This window comes from Mastigoproctus giganteus, chromosome 5, assembly GCF_048544385.1.
Source record: "Mastigoproctus giganteus isolate SK-2022 chromosome 5, ASM4854438v1, whole genome shotgun sequence".
Lineage (NCBI taxonomy): Eukaryota > Metazoa > Arthropoda > Arachnida > Uropygi > Thelyphonidae > Mastigoproctus > Mastigoproctus giganteus.
Window position 1 is genome coordinate 218,958,351 of NC_143579.1, and position 25,700 is coordinate 218,984,050.

The following is a 25,700-nucleotide window of genomic DNA, read 5'->3' on the forward strand; positions in this document are numbered from 1 at the left end:
CCTATTTTTATTGTTACCAATTTCTTCTACAGGGTGGATGATAAAAATCTTTTACCTTTATGATAAGTAAGGTAAACCAAAAGTAAGACAATGTAAAGATCATAACTTGTACCTGATTTGCCTTATACTATCATCACATCATTGTTCTAATCTTTTCTTATAAAGATCAACAACTTACTCTCCTCAAAAAAATAAAATAATAAAATAAATAAATATTTTTTTCCTGAATGAGTTAACGACCATATAGTCTGCTTCAGATAGACTGATGCCATTTAAATGTTAAAGTATATAGGATGCTGAATTATTATTTTAATTTGAAAGAAATATAAAAATAAGTCTCACATAAAATAACAATATTTATCACTAATGTGTGCAAAATTATAACAGCAGCCACCTACAGATTACTAAAGGCAGCTTTTCAAATTCCATTCAAACCCATGTACAAAGATTTCATATATTAGTTTAAGGAAACAGGTAAACACCAATGCAAGCTATATTTATCATAACATAACTGATTATTTGATGATTCCAATACGACTTCATCTGCAATACTAATTATTTTTATTATTTATTTTTTTAATTTCTAGCCTATAATACATTCTTTTTCAAAAATATTCTGTCCCCCCCCCACATTTTGGCAGCAAGCAATACAGTCATGTATCCCTATCTCTCCAAATCTGTTCATCACCACTCTTTCACCTAATCAGGCTTAAAAATGGTGTTTATTGCAGCCACCCAATTTTTTACATTAGCCCAAATAAATTCAATATAATTCAATTTTCAGTGGTATAGAGACAGTACATGAACAGTATATCCAAGATAATTTAGAAATGAATCAATATATTTTTTCGGTAACCGCTTATTTAATTGTACTAGTTCTGTTTTAGCATTTAATCACTGTACAGGATATTTTATTATGTCTACTTTTAGACCTGAAGTAAGTATCTTGTTTGTCAGAAAGTTATAGTATAATGCTTTTTCCATACCTACAACAGAATTAGTACACATATTTGGAATTAATTTTTCTCTAATCCACTTTTCAGAATTTTCATAATTCATTTCAATCTCTACATGACTGTGGAGATTATGATAAATCCTTCACTGTTTCTTTTATTTGGACATTCACTTTTAAAACATTTGCCCACACTGAAAGTTCAGTAAATTCTGGAAAGATGGCAACTGTCATTATATACAAGGCCTGAGGCTCAACCAGGTCTTATTTAGTCTGCAGGCCACAAGTTGGATAACAAGCCCTATTCAGAGGATCTTGATTAATCCTGAAATGAGATCACATTATGTTAACAAAAATTTAGGGCAACAAATAGACATTCAAAAATCCTGAAACAATTTTTGGATGGTCCTTGAATGGTCCATGAAGCCATGCCCAACTAAAGAGAAAGAAAAGCCCACCATTTATTATTACAAAAAAAAAAAAATAATAAATATCAACTTAAAACAATGGTTAGGGAAGCAAGAATAAAGAGATTGAGAAATCATTCATTTAAGGACAGCAGGATAAACAGAGAAATAACTCATTCAATTTTCCAGAAAAAACAAAGAAAATTACTCTCTATTTACTGTAATTGCTACAATACAAAAAAAAGAAAAAAAAAAGAAAAGATATTTCTAATAGTAACTCAAACCACAATTAGTAAAATAATTAGGCAATTATTAAGTCAGTGAGAAGAGTGGTGTTTAGCATAATGAACTATTCACAAGAACTTTGGGGATGTGTTTGCATGCATCTGTATACACAGTCTCTAAAAAAAAAAAAAAAAAAAAAAAAAACCCCACAAACATTTTCACTGGTGTGCATATCATAGGGAAGCCACACCTCAGGGTTGGGCAGGTCTTGTTTAGTTTGCAGGCCACATAGTGTAAAACTACCCTATACAGAGGCTTCTTCAAACCAAATTAATGATTAATTATAAAAAAATTACACATTTACACTCCACTGAAAAAATTGGTTTTTCAAAAAAATAAATAAATATATATATACAGGGTTGTTAAAATTAAAGTATCCCTATGTAGAGGGCTCTGGAACAAGTTCTATGGCTCGTACTGAAGAGAAATTTGTACAACAGGTACAATAAAAAATGCGCTCGCCATTTATTGGAAATAAAAATTAGTTACAAAATTTGTCACTGTACGCATGTAACTATCTTAGTTATGATTATGCAAATAACTTATGTTTATTTGCACAATCGTAAGTTATTGCCACAGCACCACTACTCAGCTCTACTGTACTGTATAAAAGCAAAGCAGTCTCTTCAAAATCATACAGCAGATGCTTGCCTACACTACAGCAGCAATGCCAACAACGTTGCAGGAAAAGGCACTATCAATGAAGCTGTACTATCAGAACAGCAACAATGCAGCTGTGGCTAATAGAGGATTTCGGCGTCAGAAGTGCATAAGGTGAACCTATGACTGTTTGTGCTGTCCGCAAAATAATTGCAAAATCTGAAGCAACAGAACATCTTGGTGTTCAACCAGGTAGAGGTCAAAAATGAGTGGACTCCTCTCGTGTTGAAGATGTGGCTATGGCTGTCCAGGATTTATCAAGTCAATCTCCATGTGGAAGCGCAAGTGTGCCAGCTGTTTCTCGTGAAGTGGACTTGCCGTATTCCACTGTAAGGATAATAATGCATTGGGTGTTGCGGTACTATCCTTACAAGATGCATATGCTACAGCAGCTAAAGCATGGTGATGCAGATATTCGTTTCACATACGCACTTGTTTCTGGAGCAAATGACAGCGGATATCACTTGGCCATGGAACATCCTTTGGAGTGATGAAGCCCACTTCTGCTTAAATGGACAAGTGAATAGGCACAACTGTCGCATTTGGGCAACAGAAAACTCTAGAGTTATCCAAGAGGTCTCGTTGCATTCTCCAAAAGTGACAGCATGGTGCAAATTTACAGCCACATTCATGATTGGGCCATATTTTTTTGAACAGGTAATACCGACTGACGGGTCATCAGCCGTTGTTTCCAGATATCTTGGCCACCCCGATCACCGGACCTCACCCCATGCGACTTCTGTTTGTGTGGTTTTATGAAGAACCAGGTGTGTCGGAAAGGATATCAAACTCTGGCAGATATGAAGGACAGCATTGGACATCATGTGCTGGCTATTCCAGTTGACATGTTATGTTCTGCTGTGGAAAATGCTGTTCTTCGAATGGAAACTGTTGTTGACCAAAATGGAGGACACATTGAACAATTGTAGTGCTTTTCAAGTGATTTGTATTGCCACAGCGCCATATAGTGACAAATTTTGTAAATAATTTTTTTTTTCCAATAAATGGCAAGCACATTCTTTATTGTACCTGTTGTCCAAATTTCTCTTCAGCATGAGCCTTAGAACTCACTCCAGAGTCCTCTACATAGGGATACTTTAATTTTAACACTCCTGTGTGTATATATATATATATATATATATATATATACACACATATATTTTTTTTTTTTTTTTTTTTTTTGCAATGTAAATTGTTTTTCTTTAAAAAATCTATTTTCAAAGATTTCTAAAATAAGTTAATGAAAATGGATATGGAAGCAAAAATCATTATCTACACTTTTTTAAATGATTCCTTTTCATTCTCACCTGGTGAAACTTATACAGATCATTATTTTTTTCAAAAAACCTCAAATCTAGCAACTCATCTTTTAATGAATTCAAAAAATCTGGTTGTTCTATGAAATCTGGCAGAACACAGCAAACAAAGGGGTCTGTAATAATTTCTGCACCACTTTCTAAAAAAAAAAGCAAAATAAAATTAGACATTTTCAATCAGAAGATAAAAATAATTAGGTACAAAGAACATTAAAATTATTTAAGGATCATCATGTCATTTAATTATACAATTACTGGTCCTATGATCAAGAACTGGCAAGGTCTAAAACAGAGCTTCCCAACCATTTTCATATATTATCTTGAAAACCAATCACACCAATTCATGAATCCAAAAACTAAGCTAATATGGACACCACTTATTATGATTACTTTGGGATTCATCTTAATTGGCAACAATAACTGATAAAACAAGAATGCAGGCGTGTGTCATTGTGATGGAAGTGGACAGAAAGAATGCATTAAAATCAAGCAATATAAAATATTTTAATTTGGCTGTCCACTATTTTTTGAGAAAGTCATCGATAAAAATGTAACTGTTGCAATGTTTATAGAAATTTGCATTAACAATTAAAATTAATAAAGAAAATATTATGATCCAGAATTAGAAAAGAGTTAATGCTCTACTGACTCTTCAACATTAACTCTTTTCTAATACTGCAGTAGAGCAGTATTATCATAATGTTCTACTGCAGTGTGCCAAGAGTTCGAGAAAAAAATTGGGGATGTTATGTAATCACTTCCACGTGTAAACCACAAAAAATAAAAAAAAATAAAAAAATAAAAAAGTGATAACAAAAACTGAAATGCTGATTACAGTAAACATTGTTTTTGTTTTCTATGTATTAGTATCTGATCAGGATTTCATAAAATTAACATTAATTTTTAATTAAGTTTAATATTATCCATGATCACAATAAGTGGCTTCACTGTATATACAAGAAACCAAATAAATGATTCGAGAACTAGGGTCCATAAATTCAAATTATGGGGGGGAGGGCAGAGGTTTATAGACTGGACTACAGAAGTTTTTCAGAAAGTTGTTGATTACTAGAATAATTTGACCCCATAGGTGGTTGAGGCTGACAGCTTGGAGAGATTCAAAAGTTTGACTGAACAGGTACCTATGCAAAGAAACCATATAGATAATTTATTTTATTTATTTTTTTTTTTATTACTAGCAAAAGCCTCAGGCTTCCTTGCATTACATGGCCAATACTACTACTAAACCAATTCACCATTTGTGATTAAACTAAATCTCAACTTGCATGAATTTGTTATAGAAAAAGGTTATGAATCACTTAATGGCATAACTGAAGTGTTTCTTCTCTTTCAACCTAATGCTATGAGGTGCAATCAAAAAGTTTGGCAAATGATTTTGTATCCTGAAATTACAGCGTCATAGTGAGCTGTGACTCACTACAACAATCACGTTTGGTGACTCACCTAGATACAGCAACTGCTTATCTGCAGTCAGTCCGAATAGCATCAAACAAGATGTTTTATGTGTTTTTTTGCATTTCGAAATGAGTCATTTTACTGAAAGCAAGTTTGCATTGAATTTTGTTTCAAATTAGGGAAATGTGCAACTGAATCTCATAAAATGTTAAAAACAGCTATCAGAGAAAAGTCCATCTCATTCCAAGACTTTCCAGTTGTTTGGCTGCAATTCAACTTCAAAGCCAATGATCAGCAGTGAGGTTCAACTATTTGCACAGTTGCTAATGAAACTATCATTTCTTATGGGATATGTCAATCTGTTTTAACACAAGATTTGGAAATGCAATGCATTTCAGCCAAGTTTGTGCCCCTCTCTGCTGATGATCACAAAGAGCAGCAAGTTCTCACAAGTTAGAATTTTCATTAACATGCTACTGCTGCCACCTCACACTTTGTTTATTCCACCATTATTATTGACAAACCATGAGTGTAAGGATATATATAACACAGTGCATCCAGTTGATATAGATGAACAGTTCACTGTTGAGTCAGTCTGGTGTGACATAAGCACTACGAAAGCAAAAATAAGAGTGGGAGTGTGTTAGGCCTCATGACTCGAATGAGTACAATGAACAATTGTACAGAGAAATAGAGTGGGCTAGTAAATCAGAATGTCTTATAATGGGAGATTTTAACTTCCCAGATATTGACTGGAACTTGTGGATTGGTCACTCGCACACTAGTAAGACTTTTGTGGATTTATTGGACGATTGTTTTCTGCAGCAGCATGTTCAAGAGGGTAATACTCGATCTGGTTATCAGCAGTGATCATTCATGTATTAAGAATTTGCAGATAAAGGAACCACACCAGGTGGCAGTGATCAGTGTACTGAAGTGGGATTTACTTAAAGATATAATTACCATCAGGGGTAAAAGAAAGGGTTTTTGCTTCTGTAAAGGTGACTACAGTGGTCTCAGACAGTTTTTAAATTCTGTACAGTGGGATCAACTGATGATGTCACCAACAGCAAATTCTAAGCATTCAAGGAATTAATAGTGGAAGCTACTAAAAGTTTCATACCTATTAAGAAATATTGTTCAAGATTTAGGCCTAAATGGTTGTCAAATGAACTAATGAGACTAGTGGCAGAGAAAAAAAATGCATGGGATGCATATAAATTATCAGGTGACACAGAAGCCTATGGCAGATAAGCTAGTCTATAATCAAGTCACAAAGGAGGTTAGGCAGGCGAAGGCAGATTATGAGAAATCTTTGGCAAAGGATGCTAAGAAAAACAGCAAGGATTTCTTTACTTATATAAACTCTAAAAGGAAGGGGATGAATCTGATTGGTCCACTTGATATCGATGGTTCGAATGTTGATGATTCTGCTCAGATAGCAAACAAACTGAATGAGTATTTTGCATCTACATTCACACATGAGAAGTTATTAAGGGTTGAAAATGCCAGAAAGTTATCAAATTGTAGCAGGATGCTTAATGATTTTTTAATAACTGAGAACAAAGTGAAGGAGAAATTGTGAAGTTAAAAATAAGAAAGGCACCTGGGGTGGATGGGATCTATCTAGTTATATTAAGAGGGAGGGGCAGTAAAGGAGTAAGCAAACCCTTAGCCATAATTATGAGAGCATCCTTGGATACAGGGAGGTCCCCACAGACTGGAGATGTGCAAATGTATCCCCAATTCACAAAGGGAGATCGAAGGGTGACACGAGTAATTACAGACCAGTTAGTTTAACTTCTGTTCTGGGTAAAATAATGGAGTCACTGGTTAAAGATGCATTGCAGGATCATCTAGATAAGACTGCAGCATTAATTCAGACACAGCATGGGTTTGTTAAGGGAAAGTCTTGTCTGACAAATTTGATTGGATATTATGATGTGGTTACAAAGGAACTGGATGCAAAAAATAATTTTGACATCATATACTTCGATTTCGGGAAAGCTTTTGACACTGTTTGCACATGGAAGACTACTGTACAAATTGGAGCAGAATGGTATTAAAGGTAAGTTGCTACAATGGATAAAGGGATGGCTGAATGGGAGACAGCAGAGAGTGGTAATCAATGGATACTGCTCTATGTGGACTAATGTTATTAGTGGAGTCCCACAGGGTTAGGTGTTGGGTCCACTGTTGTTCTGTATATTTATCAATGATATTGATGAAGGTATATCAGGCTTAGTGTCAAAGTTTGCAGATGATAAAGGTTGGCAGGGTTGTTAATGACAGTAATGGCAGTGTGCTACTGCAACAGGATCTAGAAAATTTGGGCAGATGGGCTGAGAAGTGGCAACTGAAGCTTAACGTTGACAAATGCAAAGTACTGAATATGGGTAGAAGTAACCCCAGAGAAACACTGTTGCACATGGAAGACTACTGTACAAATTGGAGCAGAATGGTATTAAAGGTAAGTTGCTACAATGGATAAAGGGATGGTTGAATGGGAGACTTAATTGTAGTACCAACCGTGTGGTACTACAATTAAGGTGGTAGAAAATGAAAAAAGACCTGGCAGTAATTGTGCAGTCAGATGTGAAGTTTTCTGAGCAATGCAGGCAGGCTGCCAGGACAGGTCATGGGGTTTTGTCAATGATATATAGGAATTTTGCTAGCAGGGAAAGGAGGTGAAAAGGAGGTCCCTCTGTATAAGGCAATGGTCAGGCACGCTTGAGTACTGCGTACAGGTCTGGAGGCCTCATTTTAGGAAGGATGTAGATTTGCTCGAGCGTGTACAGAGAAGGGCAATAAGATTGGTGAGGAGAATGAAGGGATCTTCTTACCAGAGAGGCTTAAGTTCTGCAAATTGCAGCAGCTGGAGAGTAGGCACCTACGAGGTGATCTGATTGAGGTGTATAAGGCCTTGAATGGGGTTGAGCACGCTGAATTCTGATGGGATTCTTCCAACTTGTTCAGATTATGAACCTAAGGGGACATAAAATTCAAATGGAGGAAAGACAGACGTAGAATAGATGTGCGGAAATTTGCCTTTAGCCAGCAGGTGGTTAATTGCTGGAACAAACGTCCATATGTCGTTGTGGAAGTTGATAGGTTAAATAAATTTAAGGAGGAACTGGACAAACATTTAGAGGAACTGTTTTGTAAATTTTCTTTTTTTGGGGGGGGGGGGGAGTACTCGGCAGCCCACATCAACGGCAGTGCTTGCACTTGATCATCAGGCAACACAGCAATAACCACAAAGGCAGAATGTGCTGGTCCCACAGTAGCTAGTTGTTGTTGGTGAGTCTACTGTAGGAAAGGGGCAAATATATTGTGCAAAAAAGGATAAGTGGAATAGAACCAGGATATGTCTTCCAGTGACAAAAACTGATGACATTGTAGAGCAGATATCTTTTAAGGGCAAAAAAGGCAGAATGTGAAAAGGAGGTCCCTCTGTATAAGGCAATGGTCAGGCCACGCTTGAGTACTGCGTACAGGTCTGGAGGCCTCATTTTAGGAAGGATGTAGATTTGCTCGAGCGTGTACAGAGAAGGGCAATAAGATTGGTGAGGAGAATGAAGGGATCTTCTTACCAAGAGAGGCTTAAGTTCTGCAAATTGCAGCAGCTGGAGAGTAGGCACCTACGAGGTGATCTGATTGAGGTGTATAAGGCCTTGAATGGGTTGAGCACGCTGAATTCTGATGGGATTCTTCCAACTTGTTCAGATTATGAACCTAAGGGGACATAAATTCAAATGGAGGAAAGACAGACGTAGAATAGATGTGCGGAAATTTGCCTTTAGCCAGCAGGTGGTTAATTGCTGGAACAAACGTCCATATGTCGTTGTGGAAGTTGATAGGTTAAATAAATTTAAGGAGGAACTGGACAAACATTTAGAGGGAACTGTTTTGTAAATTTTCTTTTTTTTTTTTTTGTTGGCTGATGCTGCATAAGCTCATACACTTGCTTTCTTGCATCACATGCCACTACTACCTCTACTACAGAAACAGACGCAGATGCAGTCCTCTCAATAGAAGACTTGTCTTCTCCAAGGCTAGACAATGTTGATCAAATGTGAAGATCATGCTTATCATATTTTTTGACTCATGGGATCATTCATCATGAATCTGTTCTGCATGGTCAAAAAGTGAATAAGGAATACTACAAAACATTATTTGGTGATTGAATGATGTCGATTAGGAAAAACAGCCAGAAAAGTGGGACTTCAGGGAATTGGTGCTTGCATTATGACAATGTCCTTACACACTCAAGAATTTCTTGCAAAGCATTCCATTACTGTGATCCCCCAATGCATTCACTGGACTATTTCACCACCCCAAAATTAAGTACCCCTTAAAAGAACAGATTTGCACTTATTGAAGAAATTATTCAGAACAACACAAGAACTATTAACAATTTCAAAAGAAGCCTATCAGGAATGTTTCCAGAAGTTGCAGAAGCACTGGAATTGGCATATACAACTTCAAGAAAACTACTTTGAAGAAGATCCACCCAAATAGATGGTAAGCTTCATTTCTCAAATATAGCTCTCAAATAAAATCAGCCAAAAACACTGGTCACGTCAACCAGTTAAAGTTAATTACATTATTTCCGATAGATAATTCTCCTCACTTAATGCAGATATAGTAAGTGTTCTGTTTTTAGAGCCCCAATTAAGACAGGCAAGTGAAGGATGTTGTATTTCTAATTATGCTGCAATGTGTAAATTGAGTTGGGAATTGTCAAACGTGGGGATGAGAGTATCCATGTGCTAGTCAAAGAATTTTTAGCTCCAAGAAACGATAAGTTTTTGAAGACTTGTCATTTTATTGGTCTAATTGTCATACTGCATCTTATCTTACTCTATAAGTAGCTTTACAGTCCTAGTCATGCTCAATATTGTATTTATAATTAGGCTAAAGATTTTGTAGGTTACTACTAAATATATAGAGCTTGTGTATTGTTTGATTCTGCCACCAGTTTTACAGTGGTAGGGGAATTCTAATTATTGTTAATTGCGATAAACAGGTAGTTCTAAAGTTATCCAACTAACACCAATCATTTAAGTTGGTGTTAGTTGGATAATTTTGTTATATATTATAATTAACTTATAACTTTCAAGTGTAACGGTATAGACTAATACATATAATGCAAACCTGTAAGCTTGGTAGTATTATTGCTGCATAACTAGGTATCGAAAATAATATTTGAATTTTAATTATATATAATTAATAACAAACTTCATAGCATACCCAGTGTAGTGTTATTACTGCATTAGATATTGTTTAGTGAAGTGACATGATATTGCCAAGAGAATGTCTTTATGTGTGGTTGATGTAAGGAGCATGATGATATTTGGAACCAACTCAGCATTGTTATGGACATTTAGAACAGCTTGAAGAACAGGGTGAATGCCATCGAAGGAATTAAATTGGGGGGGGGGGGGGAGTACTCGGCAGCCCACATCAACGGCAGTGCTTGCACTTGATCATCAGGCAACACAGCAATAACCACAAAGGCAGAATGTGCTGGTCCCACAGTAGCTAGTTGTTGTTGGTGAGTCTACTGTAGGAAAGGGGCAAATATATTGTGCAAAAAAGGATAAGTGGAATAGAACCAGGATATGTCTTCCAGTGACAAAAACTGATGACATTGTAGAGCAGATATCTTTTAAGGGCAAAAAAGGTGATATTTTGTACACGTTGGCACAAAAGACATTAAAGAGTAAGAGATCTGCAGCCTTACTTAACAAGTACAAGGAAATGTTAAAAAAAAGTTGCGAGTTAAGAGTTAAATTTGAAAGTGTCAGCAATTCTGCCAAGACGTGATAGGAGGGAGTATCTGATGAGAGCCCTGTAAATCAATTTGGCCCTGGAGAGAGATTGTGCAAAGCCCATGCAGTAGAATTTTTCTCAGCATGGTTTGTACTTGTTAAGGAGAGAGTGCTTCTACAGGGATGGGATACACTAAAATAGAAAGGGTGTAAGATTATTTGCTGATTCTATCAAGGCAGTGTTAGGTGGATCAGAAAACTGCTACCTTGGGGGGGGGGGGGTTACAAACTAAAACATTAACAATAGCCACAGGTAAAGGTGAAAGTGATTCTTGCACTGCTTTTACTGGATAATTTTGGAGTGACAGCAGCCTTGAAAGTAAGGTGCTGGGGTATTTCAAGAACTGCTGGGAGTCATCATGAAAAAGTAAATACATAGGATGTGTTAGAGTAACTAAGAGCATGTATGCTTGCATGAACACCAATCTCAGGAATGTAATAAATAAATCTGATGAATTTGAAGGGCTGGTCAAGACATCGTTGGGATATCAGAGACGTGGTGTCACTCAGACATAAGGGATGCAGAATTTTAATATGGGGAGTACAATGTACAGCTAGGTCGCAATTAGTGCAGATAATGAATCCAATGAAGTGGTCACATTATTCAAATTCACACTATTCAAAATTACAATTATGTGTAAAAACATGGTAATTGGTTCCAGCTCGACGGAAATAGGCAATGAAAAATTTTAAACAAGTTTTTATATGTTTATTAATGAAATATTACAGTAAAGGATGTTGTTGTTGTTATTTGGTTTTTAGGAGCATTAGCAACTAAGGCCATATTGCTCCGGGATATGCGGTGGTCATTTCCTGACCTTTCCGCATCCTCCGTATTTGGTGGTGACGGGCTCGAACCCCGGTCTAATCAAGAAGCGTGTGTTACACACTGCTGCTCCTTCCCACCTGGCTACGGAGGCGCCTCACAGTAAAGGATAAAAAGAATATACTTTTAAAAGAATATAATTTAAATTTATTGTTAACAAAGTCAGAGTACTGTAGTCATAGAAAGCAAATTAAAACAAAAAAATTCTAAATATCATTACACTGACGGAAACATCTTTGTCTTTTGAAATATTTTAGCAGCATAGACTGAACTGTTTTCTCTTTCTTTAAAGCTTCATACATATGCTGGTAGAGGCACAGTGTATTATCCACATCTCGGCAAATTTGCATGCTTCAATTGAAGTTAGGGTCAGCATCCATAATTTTTTTGCTTCACAACTTCTACAGCTCGAAAGATATCTTCAAATTCCTTGAGAATGAACTCCTTCACTTGCACATTATCTGTTCTTCAGCATCTTGTCGGCTTCTTAAAATGCTCTTTGTTGATCTAAAAGTATGAGATCATCATCAGTCAATTCTTCTGAGTGTGAATTGAGCAGTTTCCGAACATCATCATTTTCTAGTTCTCAAATCCAAGTTCCCTTCCAATATTTGTTATTTCTTCTATAACAGTTTTTTTCTTCGAAACCACTACTATTTGCACAATGAGGCAAAATGCACTTCCACACGTGTTGTTTGCAGATATTTGTAGTAGTAGTAGTGGCATGTGATGCAAGAAAGCAAGTGTATGAGCTTATGCAGCATCAGCCAAAAAAAAAAAAAAAAAAAAAATATCACACCATTCCCTCCAAATGCCTGTCCAGTTCCTCCTTAAATTTATTTAACCTATCAACTTCCACAACGACAGATGGAAGTTTGTTCCAGCAATTAACCACCCGCTGGCTAAAGGCAAATTTCCGCACAGCTATTCTACATCTGTCTTTTCTTAATTTGAATGTATGCCCCCTTAGGTTCATAATCTGAACAAGTGGAAGGGTCCTATCAGAATTCCATTCATTGTTGCCAAGCATGCTGAATATTTTCTATTGCATGTCTGATATTATAATTTTTCCAGAACTCTGTTAAGGAAAATTGCATTGTCCCTTGTAGTTTTAGCAATTGCCTGTTCAAATGTTTTTCTTAGTAGGCCTTAAATGTTGCAATGGTCCCTTGATCCATGGGCTGCAACAAAGATGTATTTGGCAGCAAAAAATGATTTTTACATTTTCACATAATGAACCGAGTGTAGTTGGATGACTTGGAGCAGTATCTAAAATCAGTAGTACTTTAAATGCGATGTTGCTTTCCTTACAATATTTTTCAACAGCTGGGCAAAAATAGCTTGAAAACCAGTCAGTGAATACAGCTTAGATCACCCATGCTTTCTTATTTGATTGCCAAATAACTGAAAAGTGATCTGTGGTTGTAACCTTTTAGAGTGAGAGGATTTGCAGACCGATAAACAAGCATCGGTTTCAATTTAAAAACACCTTGAGCAATGCCTCACAATAAAAGTGTTAGGTGAGTGATCTTTCAACACTTTAAATCCATGTTGAGTTTTTTCTTTCTTAAAAATGTAAGTTCTGGAAGGCATCCTTTTCCAGAATAAACGAGTTTCATCCACATTAAATATTTGTTGATCAGTGTATCCACCATCTTCGATTATTTTTTTTAAAATATCAGGATATTTAGATGCTGCGTCCTCATTTGCATTGCATCCCCCCCCCTCACTGGTAATTTTAACATTATGCAGCTGAACTCAATTTTTAAATCGATCAAAAAACCAACAATTGCAGTAAACGTTACTTCTACTTCGTTATTTTTTTCTTTCACTCTCCTAAACAAATTTAAAGCTACTGTCTGAATGGCAGCTCTGCTAAGGGGAATGCATTTTTGATTGAAATTCTCAATCCACACAGTTAAAAGATGCTCCATTTCTATCATTGTAACACTTCTATTCCTTGTAGATGTTTGCAAGCCACAAAAAGCTGATGCAAATTTACCTTTTTCTTTTATTTCCCCTGAGTGTTTTATAATAATCCGTACCATACATTCATGCATTCCGACATCTTGTCCTATTTTAGAGTTGCTATGACCATGTTCCGTAGCCGAGTGGTCAGGAGCGGGAGTGCAGTAGCACACGTTCTTCAAGTAGACCAGGGTTCAAGCCCCTGACTGCTAAATACGGTCGATCTGCCAACTTGCACTAGACCAGCGTGGCAGATTATGGTCCATTTCCCTCAACATGAATTGTTGAGGAGGCTTCCATCCTGCAGTGGGTTGATAACGGCTGCAGTTAATGACCACATTCATGTCATTCAATCACATCAAATTTTTGCTCTAATCTAATAACAAGCCTCTTCTTTTTTATGCTCGTAGTGTTTTTATCTGAAGAAATCTTCCTTTTGTCCATTTTGTTAAGAGCACTTCTTAAAACAAATCACGAAAACTAACGTGTATTATGACAGGCAGCAGCACATGCACACACGAAAATAAACAAGTGCAGAATAAAGTAGCAGCATCTAAAATCCTAAAGGTAACCTCAATTGTGCATGTGCTAGCCTCACATTAACTGAATTTGGTTCGCGTTAAACGCGACCTGGCATCATTATACAATTTGCACTAAATCAAATCTCACATTATTCGAACTCGCATTAATCATAACCTAGCTGTATACAGAAAGAACAGACAGGATAGGAGGGAGAGAGGGGTTATGCTCTTAGTTATGTGGCACATAAAATCTAAGCAGTGCATCCAGTTGACATGGATGACCAGTGCAATGCTGAGTCAGTCTGGTGTGACATAAGCACTGGGAAAGCAAATTAACCCCAGGGGCTCACATCTGGTGAGTATGGGCTTAGCACACTCAGGGTCCTGAGCTGGATATCATCATTCTTCTCTTTCTTGGTGATTCCCTTCTACTTTTGACTCTCCCTCTCTCTGTGTGTGTGTGTCAGGGTAACTCGGGAATTTTTTTTTTTTACCTGGTGCAGCATAAGTCTCTGGCTTCCTTGCACCATATGGCTATTAATAATAATAATAATATAAGAATAGGAGTGTGGTATAAGCCTAATGACTGATGAGTACAACAAACAGCTGTACAGAGAAACAGAGTGGGCCAGTAAATCAGAATGTCTTATAATGGGGGATTTTAACTTTCCAAATATTGACTGGAACTTGTGGGTTGGTTACTCACAGACCAGCAAGATTTTGTGGATTTAGTGAATGACTGTTTTTCTAAAGCAACATATTAGGGAAGAAATAAGAGGGAGTAATACTCTTCATCTGATTATCAGAAGTGATTATTCATGCATTAGGAATCTGAAGATAAAAGAACCAGTAAGTGGTATTAATCAGTGTATTTATTTGGGATTTACTTAAAGATGTAACTAACATCAAGGGTAAAGAGAGGGGTTTTTGCTTTCATAAAAGTTGACTACAGTGGTCTCAGACAGTTTTTAAATTCTATACAGTGGGACTAATTGATGATATTACCATCTGTAAATTCTAAATGGGAAGCATTCAAGGAATTAATCATAGAAGCTACTTGGCTTTTCATAACAAATAAAAAATACTCTTCAAGTATAGGCCTAAGTGGATGTGAGATGAACTGATAAAATTTGGCAGAGAAGAAAAGTGCATGAGATGCATATAAATTGTTGGATGACACAGAAGCCTATGGTAGCTATAAGCCAGTTTGTAATCAAATCACAAAGGAGGTTAGGCAAGTGAAGGGAGATTATGAAAAATCTTTGGCAAAGGATGCAAAGCCATGCAGCAAAGGCTTCTTTACTTATATAAACACTAGAAGGAAGGAGAACAAGAAATTGGTCCACCTGGCATCACCTTCCTTAAATTCCTCACATTCACACGTGAGGAATTTAAGGAAGGGGATGCCAGAAGTTTATCAAGCTCTAACAGGAAGCTAAATGATTTTGTAATAACTGAGAGGAAAGTGGAAGAGAAATTGTTAAAGTTAAACATAAGATTAGTGCAGTCTTCTAGGGTTCATTGCTCAGCACATTGCTGTTTTCTATGTTTATCAATGATATTTATGAAGGCATATCAGTCTTAATGTCCAAGTTTGCAGATGATACAAAGGTTGTCAGGGTGATTAAGACAGTATGTTACTGTCTATAATCACCCTGTAACAGGATCTAGAAAAGTTAGTCAGAGGGGCTGAGAAATGGCAATTGAAGTTTAACATTGATAAATGCAAAGTACTATATATGGATAGCAGTAACCTCAGAGTATTGTAAAATACTCAGGGTAGTATTAAATGAAAAAGATCTGGGGGTAATTATGCAGTAGGATATGAAGTTCTCTGAGCAATGCAAACAGGCTGTCAGGACAGCTCATGAGATTTTGTCAATGATATATAGGTATTCTGCTAGCAGGGATAAGGAAGTGATTATCCCATTTTATAAGGCAATGGTTAGGCCACATCTTGAGTACTGCATACAGGTGTGGAGGTCTCATTTTAGGAAGGATATGGAACTGCTAGAATGAGTACAGAAGGGCAAAAGGAGTGGTGGGCAGAACAAAGGGTGTGCTCTTACCAAGAAAAGCTCTTCAGTTTTGCAAATTGCAGTGTCTGGAGACTAGGCACCTGTGAGATGATCTGATGGAAGTATATAAGGCTTTGAATGGTTTGAACAAGCTCAATACTGGTGGGATTCTTCCTCTTGCTCACTTAAGAGGGCATAAATTCAAATTGAGGAAGGATGGCTGCAGCATAGACGTGCAGATGTTTGCCTTTAGCCAGTGGATGGTTGATCGTTGGAACAAAGTTCCATCTGTTGTTGGGAAGTTGACAGTTTAAATAAATTCAAGGAAGAACTAGACAAACTATTGGAGGGTGTAAATAGGTTAAATGGGAAGTAGTGGGTTTTTTTTTTTGGTTGATACTGCATAAGCTTGCTTTCTTACATTGTTTGCCACTGCTATTACTAATTGCTATTCCATATATAAAGAAGTTTGTAATATATTACTTAGGGAGTGGGACAGGCTAAGGAAAATTATGAAAAGAATATGCCGAAGAGGTCTAAGATTGATAGTAAAGAGTTCGAGTTCTTTGAATGTGTGTTAACACCAAAAGGATATGAATGAATTATATTGCAGGAGAGCAACAGGTTAAATCAAGACAATCCCAGGGAGATAACTAATGAGTTGAAGTTCTTTACAAATATAAGATGTCAAGAAAAATACTGATTTGCTTAAAAGGATACAAAAGAAGACAACAAAACTAACTGTGGATGTACAGTTATATTCACAAAGGAAGAGATTCCAGTTCTGTAAGCTGAAACGTTTGGAAACTAGACATTTGCATAGGGATCCACCTGGAGCACTTAAGGTTCAGAAAACGTAATGACAGGATATATTTTGTCTTTCTAGAATGATGCAACAAGGGGAACATAGATTCAAAGGAAATAAGTAAAAAGATGTAAGAAATTTGCCTTTAATCAAAGAATAAATTACTGGAATGAGTTACTGCCTAGATAACTTATGTAGACTTAAAAAGAGATTAGTTAAACATTTAGAAGTAGATAAATTACAGACTACAATATAGTTGTTCATATACATCATTGTAACACAGCTGAATTTGAAACAAACCAAAGTGTGAATTAGATATAATTATACTACATCTCATACAGTGAAATCCTTCACAAGTTGTCTAGCACTTATACTTTGAATAAATAACACTCCCCATTGGTTTTTTGGTTTTTTTTAGGAGCATTAGCAACTAAGACCATATTGCTCCGGTGCGGTGGTCATTCCCTGACCTTTCCGCATCCTCCGTATTTGGTGGTGACGGGCTCGAACCCCGGTCTAATCAAGAAGCGTGTGCTACGCGCTGCTGCTCCTTCCCACCTGGCTACGGAGGCGGCAACACTCGCCATTAGGGAAATCCATTGTTACTTATTCTCGGTTGAGTACCACCACCCAGGTGGCACCATTTCAAGACTACTTAGCCTCTCCTTGGTGGGTGGATAGGTATCCAAAGTACTGTACAACAGCTGACAACTCAGTTGTTACTTATTTACACAATATGAGAGATATCAAAAGGTGCAGCAAATATTTAATAATAATCAGATTTTAAAATTTAATATTAAAATCTGCCATCCAAAATAAAATATAATATTTTATTTTGGAAGGGTAGTGTTAAATGAAAGATAATATATAAAGCAGATAATACATAAAGTTTGCTTCCTTGCACTCTTCTGCCATTTTAATATAGAGTGGCAGACAAAAAAACTGCATCAATTGTGAATTTTGCACATAATGTGTTTTGTGCTGCATTGTGGGTTGCAGAAATGTTTGAAATGTATTTGTTAGATAGGATATATCTCTGTGAATGACATCCAATAAAAAGACTCCACCTGATATACCTAATTGCCATAAATATCTTCCCAAAGGGTAAAATGTGTAATTAATGGAAATATCAGAAATCATGCAAATTGCAATCATGACAACCAAACATACATTTTACATGTACAAACTGAAATGACAAATTAACGTAATACAGTGGAATCTCATTAATACAAAGTTCAAGGGACCTAAATTTTCACATTTTGTAATAACGAGGTCCCCCAAAAGTGTCAAAATTTTACCCTTTTTTTTTTTGTACATACCGTATATCTAAAAGAATAATAATAAATAATAATATCAAAAACAAATTAATAAAATAAAATAAAATAAAAACAAAAGCCTTGTCTAACAATACAGTAATAGGAATAACATATTTTTTAAAGATTTTATTTTATTTGTAAGATAAACAAGAGAAAAGCATATTAACGGAAATGAAAATATTGTACAGTACATATTTTGACATATACAATATTTTAGTATCACAGTAAAAAGAATTAGTCTTAATATAAAAGGAGACACACAAACCATTAACTTTTTAATAAATTAATCTAATTTAAAGAAAGAATCCAATGTTGTTTACACAGTTTTTGTCCTATATGCATTTTTAACTACAGCACGGACGTTATCAAATGCAATAGTTTCTTTATCAACGTTACTGCAAGGCAACATATTCTCTATTATGTTCAATGCATTTTGGGCATCTTTTTTAGATGGCAATGTGCGCACTTCTTCACTTTTGCTGTCGCTAATAACAAAAACATCATCGTTTTGTTTGGTACCCAGCAGCTCTTCTGGTTTTGCAGTGGTAGCAACTTCATCATCCACCTTCACAAATTCTTCAAAATCGCCAACAAAATCCATTCCTCACTGTTGCTATCAGATTCTCCTGCTGGACCATGTTTGTTGATGATGTTCTCTCCAAAGCCACTCTTTCTGAAGCAGTTGATTATTACACTTGACGTAATACTTTCCCAAGCAATAACAAGATTACGGATAGCATCCAAGACATTCCAATTTGGCTGCAAATTGTTCCATCCTTCTATGTTTTGGATCAAGTACCTTATCAGGCAGGCTCTATATGCTCTCTTGAGGTTAAAATAATCACTTGGTCCAGTGGCTGCATTAAACTGGTGGTATATTGTGGGTTAAAAACAGCAGCCATATATTTGTCAACTCAAGTGTCTTGGCAGAATGTGCTGTACAACGGTCTAGAATCATCAGAATGTTCCTTTTTTCTGAAGCCATTGTTCTGTCCAATTTTGATAACCAAGACTGAAAAATTTTGACCATAAGCCAAGCATTTCTATTGGCCTCATAATCACAGGGAAGTTGGTTAACTGCTTTAAAACACCTTGGCTTGAAAAACTTACCAATCACAAATGGGCGTAGTTTTGTACTGCCATCTGAATTGCAGCATAACAGAACAGTGAGTCTTTGTTTACTTAATTTTCCACCATGACAAGGCTCTCCTCGAACAGCAAATGTTTTGTTTGGCAGCAAATTATAAAATAAACCTGTCTCATCAAGATTAAAAATATCCTTTGCCTCATATTTTTCAAGGATGGACTGTACAGAACAAAACCAGTCTGTAGCCTTTTCTTTGTCAACTAATCCAGACTCGCCACAAACATTTCGCGAAACCAAGTTATTCCTGTTTTTAAATCTTTGGGGCCAGCTACTGCTGCATTTGAAGTTGCTAATCCCATGTTGCTGAGCTAGATAATTTTCCTTTTTTTGCAAAATCCGACATGATATTGGCAAATTAGATGCACGAATTTTTTGGTACCACTCAAAGTTTTGTTTCAAGCTCCTCATGTTTTGCACCACGAATTTGTTTCCTGTTTTTTTATCGCTGCTCCAGTGTCCCACACTTCTTCAAGTCTTTTTCAGTTTTTCAGTATTGTAGATAAAGTAGGTAGAGGGATGCTGCATTCCTCTGCAATGTCCGTTTTGCTTCTTTCCATCCTATCAGCCTCTTGTATTATGTTTAGTTTAATTTCCAGGCTTAATTCTGTCTGTCTACCTTTTGTCACCATAACACTGCTAGATAAGATTTAATATAAACAACTTTTAAATTAATTTAAATACATAAGTTCCAAAAAAGACATCAGCTCAGATAAAATGGCACAAAAAATAGATTGCTGTATATGGTAGCAAAAGACCCTTTGTACTGGGGTAACAATTGCAACTGACCTTATTCCCATGGAGAGCGAGGGAGTGCATGTAAACAATTTAGAAAAACTTTTTATTCTTTTGTTAATTTAACAACTTATCCTTCAGAAAGATGTTTTTCGGAATGCACTTGACATTGTAGCTACCATAAACTGCTTTTGTTTACACAAAACTAATTTCTAACGAGTCAGTGCCATCCTTCGGGAAGTAGGGAGCTAGGTGGCCTGTGGCAATAATTGGATCGCTCTGCAAAGATTTGTATTAAACATACAAAATGACAATATTTAGTTCTCATGGGGTGAAAAAGAACTTTGTAATACATATTAACCGAATTTTGTAATAAATGAATATATTTACATAGAAAAGCCTATCCTTTCGCAGGGGAATGGTATGTGCTTCATATAAACGAGTGCTTTGTATAAACCGAGTTTGTATTAACGAGATTTTACTGTAGTATTATGTACTGTAAATCAGCAAAATAAGTCCTCAATATTTTGTTTCTCCTCAAGCTGCAATTACAGCCTTGCAACTATCTGGCATAGAGTTAATCAACTTCTGGATATACAGTTGCCCAATTTCGTGGTTAAAAAAAAAAAAAAAAAAGGTAAAAGTGCAGCCATTATCAACCCACTGCAGGATGGAAGCCTCCTCAACAATTCATGCTGAGGGAAATGGACCATAAAAAAAAACCAGCGTGGCATAATCTGCCATGCTGGTCTGGTGTGGGTTGGCAGATCGACCGTATTCAACAGTCCCTGAATACAGTCGATCCCTGGTCTCCTCAAAGAGCGTGTGCTACTGCACTCCCGCTCCTGACCACTCGACTACGGAATTTCATGATACACCCTTACAATGCTCTCCTGCAGCTGAATCTTACTTGGCTTCTTTTGAGCAATTTTAGACGACATTATATACCAGAAATTTTCAATAGAGTTCAAACCTGCAAATTGCTGGGCTAGTCCAACACTGTAATGCCAGCATTTCTGAGGTATGACTGCACCTTAAGGGAGAAAAATGAGGGAAAACATTGGTGTATGTTATTTCGTTTTTTTTTTTTTTTTTTAGGAGCATTAGCAACTAAGGCCATATTGCTCCGGAGATATGCGGTGGTCATTCCCTGACCTTTCCGCATCCTCCATATTTGGTGGGCACGGGCTCGAACCCCAGTCTAATCAAGAAGCATGTTCTACGCACTGCTGCTCCTGCCCACCTAGCTACGGAGGCGCCAGTTTGTATGTTTTAAGCCTTGTGAGACAAGACAAACTCATCATTAAATCTAAATAGCATAAAACCTACCAATTTTGTTGTGTGGCAAGGTGCTAAGTCCTGCTGAAAAATGTAGTTTTGGACATCTGTATGGTGATCCCTAATAACGGGTTTCAGGCACTCCTCCAAGATAGCAGTGTAGGTTTCTGCATTCACCGTTCCATTAATAAACTTAATTCGCCCCACCCCTTTTGTTATGCATCCCAGACCATCTGACTGGCAGGGAACTTTACAATTGGTGTTATGCAGTCAGGATGGTATGCCTTCGATTTTCATCTTCCGACATATCACTTCCCATCCAAGCCATGCAGGTTGAATTTCGAAATAGTTCATCAGAAAAGATGACGGTGTCCAGTTGCTCTTTAGCCCAAGCAAGTCACTTCTTCCTCATTTGTTGGGTCAACAAAGGCTTCTTCTTGGACCAATAGGCATGCAGACCACATTCCAAAAGCTATCTTTGGATAGTTCGTGCACTTGTTTCAACAACCAGAGGCCATCTCAAAGTATCCTGAAAGAGGCCTCTGAGGTCGGGAAAACTCATATCTAGGAAATAAACTCATACGCTCATGCAGGAAGTCATATTACTATTGAAGAAGAGAGCTGATGCTCTCGAAAGCTCCAGGTTTTTAGCGCTTTTAATTTTATATTTTAGCTTATTTTATTGTAAATGATCTTTTATTACAGTTTTTAGTATTCCGTAATATACAATCATTAGTTTATTGTAAATAATTTGTTTTTGATTTTATATTATTTTCATACTATTTGTAAAATTTTAGTTACAGTAAATTTTATTCAATGGTCGGTGTATGAGTTTATTTCCTAGATATGGCCATCTCAAAGTCCAGTTTTAGATAAGGAGCACTAGCACGGCAATTACGAAGGCATAGTCATTTCAAATATCGATCTTGGGAAGGTGTAGTCACTCTCTTATGGCCTGATCCAGGTCTTCTCTTCACTTCACCGGTTTCATGCTTTAATTTCAGCACCTGGGATACTGTTGTCTGGTGGCAGCCTATTTTATCAGTGACAGAACGCGTAGAAAGCCCTTTCTGGATCAGCAACAGCTAAACTTTTTTTTTCTTGGTGTCAACTGAACATATGGAGCCATGCTTAAACCTCCGCAAAACAGGATACTAATGAGCGTGTATACCCTGCCATCGCCGTATTTATAAAAATAGCTGATGCAATACCTTGCAATTACTGTCTGATGCAATAGAAGCGTTATCAGACACACTACCTTTGCTTTGCAACAAACAAAATGACTGCAATCAAACAATATCTTATACGTTTCACTACAAGTGTTACTTTTTTTAAGACGATGCAGTTTTTTTTGTCCACCACTGTGTATTATATATGTTTTAAACATCATGCCTTTAACTGAATGACAACAAAAAACTTATGTAAATTTTTTTTTTCTATAAAAAAAAACTTACCGTGACACTTGGCTATTTTAGTTGCAAATACATCTGCAAAATAGTCCTTGAAATCTTTACTGCAATATGTTTTATTAAATGTACAATTCACATTTCTGGAAACAGATTTAGACAGCCTCTTGTAAGGTCTTTCTTTTGAATTTTCTAATGGATGTTTTCTTTCTGTCGTGTTCATTTTGTAAAATTCTAATAGTACCGGGCAGCTATATAAAAATAAGTTGAAAATAACTAGTTTGGCAACATACAAAGCCTAAGAGTTTATAAAAATAATATATATATTTTTTTGTTTGGGTACTTTAAAAGATTGTTCAGATCAAGGCATCACGTGAAAAGCTTAGACTCCAGAATTGAAATAAAAATAATAATTAAAAAATGGTCTCCTTTTTATAATCCTACATAGTGACTTTCTAGTAAGTGGAGTTCACAACTTCATTGTAACTGTTTTCATGGTGGTCAATATATCAGTGACAAGTTTGGAATAGCCATGAATTATTTATAGCAATGTATAGATTTCATAAGAAATATGCATCAGCAACCACATCTGCTACCCTAACCAGCCCAATAATAATAAATCAGTCCAGTTCAGTCTATTATATGAAGCCACATTTTTTTTTAAATTCAATATAAAATTTCAAATAATGATCAGAAAAATACTACACAAGCATATGGCTCCATACACTCTGTACACCATTATTTATTTATTTATTTTTAAATAAAGGCAACTGTGAAATATTATTCATTATTATATAATTTAATTTTTTTCCAAACAGGCATATTCCACAATTTTACATGAATGAGCATATCCAGCAACAAGAACATATGTCTGATTTTTCTATAGATTTTTCTGAAATCTATAGACATTTTAACATCCACCTTCCCACTTTTTGTGCATTTTCAAATTACTGTCACAAAAAACCTAATCCTAACCTCTCTTTGCCATATCTACTTTTTATAAATGTTATGTTAAAGACAATTCTCTAACCTCATTGTTCTCGTCCTCCCAACGATTTCTACTTTCCCATATAAAAATAAATTCTTCAGTTAGTCAATCTTCGTCATATAATATTTATCTAAGTAGCTTTATGCTATTTTTTTCAGAATACTGTTCATCCATTTTAAACATAGATTTTAATTCTTTTCCAGTTTTTGATGTACCCCTCTTCTGGTTATCCTAGAATATACACAAACCCTTTTTTTTGTGTAAATTTTGTGTAATTTACTTTTTGAATAATATTCTGTTATTTTTTTTTTTGTTTTTTTTTTTTAAATACTGTATACAACTTCTTTACCCTTTTGCAAATTCTCATTGACTGAATAATACAGTAAACTCCCATTATAGCACTTTCTAGGGAACTAGCTCTAAAATACTCAGGAAAGCATTATCAGGAGCCGAGCCCCCCCCCCCCCTTTCTACTGAGGGCTATTTTGTCAACATTTTGGTAGATATACAGTCGGACCTCTATATAACGAAATCGATCGTTCCGTTTGAAAAAATTCGTTATACAGAAATTTCGTTATAAAGAAATATGACCTTTTCAACAATGAAAAATAAAAATAAAAAGTAACTTCAGAAATATAGTAGAAGATCGGAAAGAAGTGGGAATGAATAAATTTTCTAACATTTTAAAACAATTTATTAATACATACATATTAAGAAATTACTAACTTACACGATGCCCACAATTTATTAGTACACTTTTAAGAATTATGTCGTAAAATATTTGGTTATTTTTTGTTGTACACTGGATTCTACTGAACACCGTTCATAAAAATGTACACATTTGTTTAAACTTTAAACACTCAGATATATTTTCTGTTACATTTTTTTCCCACTGAAGGCCTCAATGGAAAGTTTCAAATGCTGCCAACATGGGTTTGGAAGGTATTATTATTATATTAATATTGCCCTCATTTTCGTTCAACTCATCGTCGATTGTCACTAGTTCTTTATATAAGCTCCAAAATGTTGGAGTCACTGGGATATTCAGCTACTATGACTTCATTATCAACTCCTAAAAATTCAGCAAGAACAATTTCTCCACTGATCAAACCTTGCTTGGAACTCTTCCCAAGATTGCTCAATGTCTTCTAGTAGTTCATCCCTCTCAATCTCTGTTAATTTGTATTTTAGCAAAACCCTTTTGTGAAACAATTCTCAATCATTGTTTCCATCACATCTTGACTCCACACTTTCGCCAACTCTGATATGCACATCCACAAATCTATAGGTTGGTTGGTTGGTTGGTTTCTATTCTCAGTATAATTTTTTTCAGTATGCGCCTTCAGTAATGCATTTCCAAATTCTTGATAATGCCCTGGTCCATTGGCTACAGTTAAGATGAATTATTCATAAGGAAGAAAACAAGCTTCACACTTGTAAGTTTCGAAATTACCGAGTGAAGGTGGGCAGGGCAGTTGTTGACAATCAACGCGATTTTTCTATTTTCTTTCATTATCTTTCTATTGAAATTTAAAATCCACAACTCAAAAATTTCACTTGTCATTCAAGGTTTTTTGTTGTGGTTGTAGTCCAATTCTAAAGACTATTCCTTTGAAACACTGGGGTTATTTACTTTGGCCTATTACCAAAAGCTTCAGTTTTTCATTACCAGTCATATTGGCAACCAAGAGTGCAATTCTCTCCTTACTATTTTTACCACCTAAACATTTATCACCTTTAAAAGTCAGTGTCTTGTTCGGCAAACGTTTAAAAAATAGACATGTTTCATCAACGTTGAATATGTCTTTGGACTCTTAGTCCAAAA

General features: G+C 35.9%; 1 protein-coding gene across 2 annotated transcripts in view; it reads right to left on the reverse strand.

Moving 5' to 3' along the window:
* The window catches only part of sud1 (Prolyl 3-hydroxylase sud1), a 153,243-nt gene that overhangs the window by 73,139 nt on the left and 54,404 nt on the right, over positions 1 to 25,700 (reverse strand). For both annotated transcript variants that reach the window (XM_090374392.1, XM_090374393.1), the window contains exons 3-4: positions 22,936 to 23,138; positions 3,612 to 3,760 (exon numbers count right to left, since the gene is read on the reverse strand). In XM_090374392.1, coding sequence (XP_090230518.1) covers positions 3,612 to 3,760; positions 22,936 to 23,110 — 324 coding nt within the window. In that variant the 5' untranslated portion in view covers positions 23,111 to 23,138. The remainder of the gene's footprint in view (positions 1 to 3,611; positions 3,761 to 22,935; positions 23,139 to 25,700) is intronic.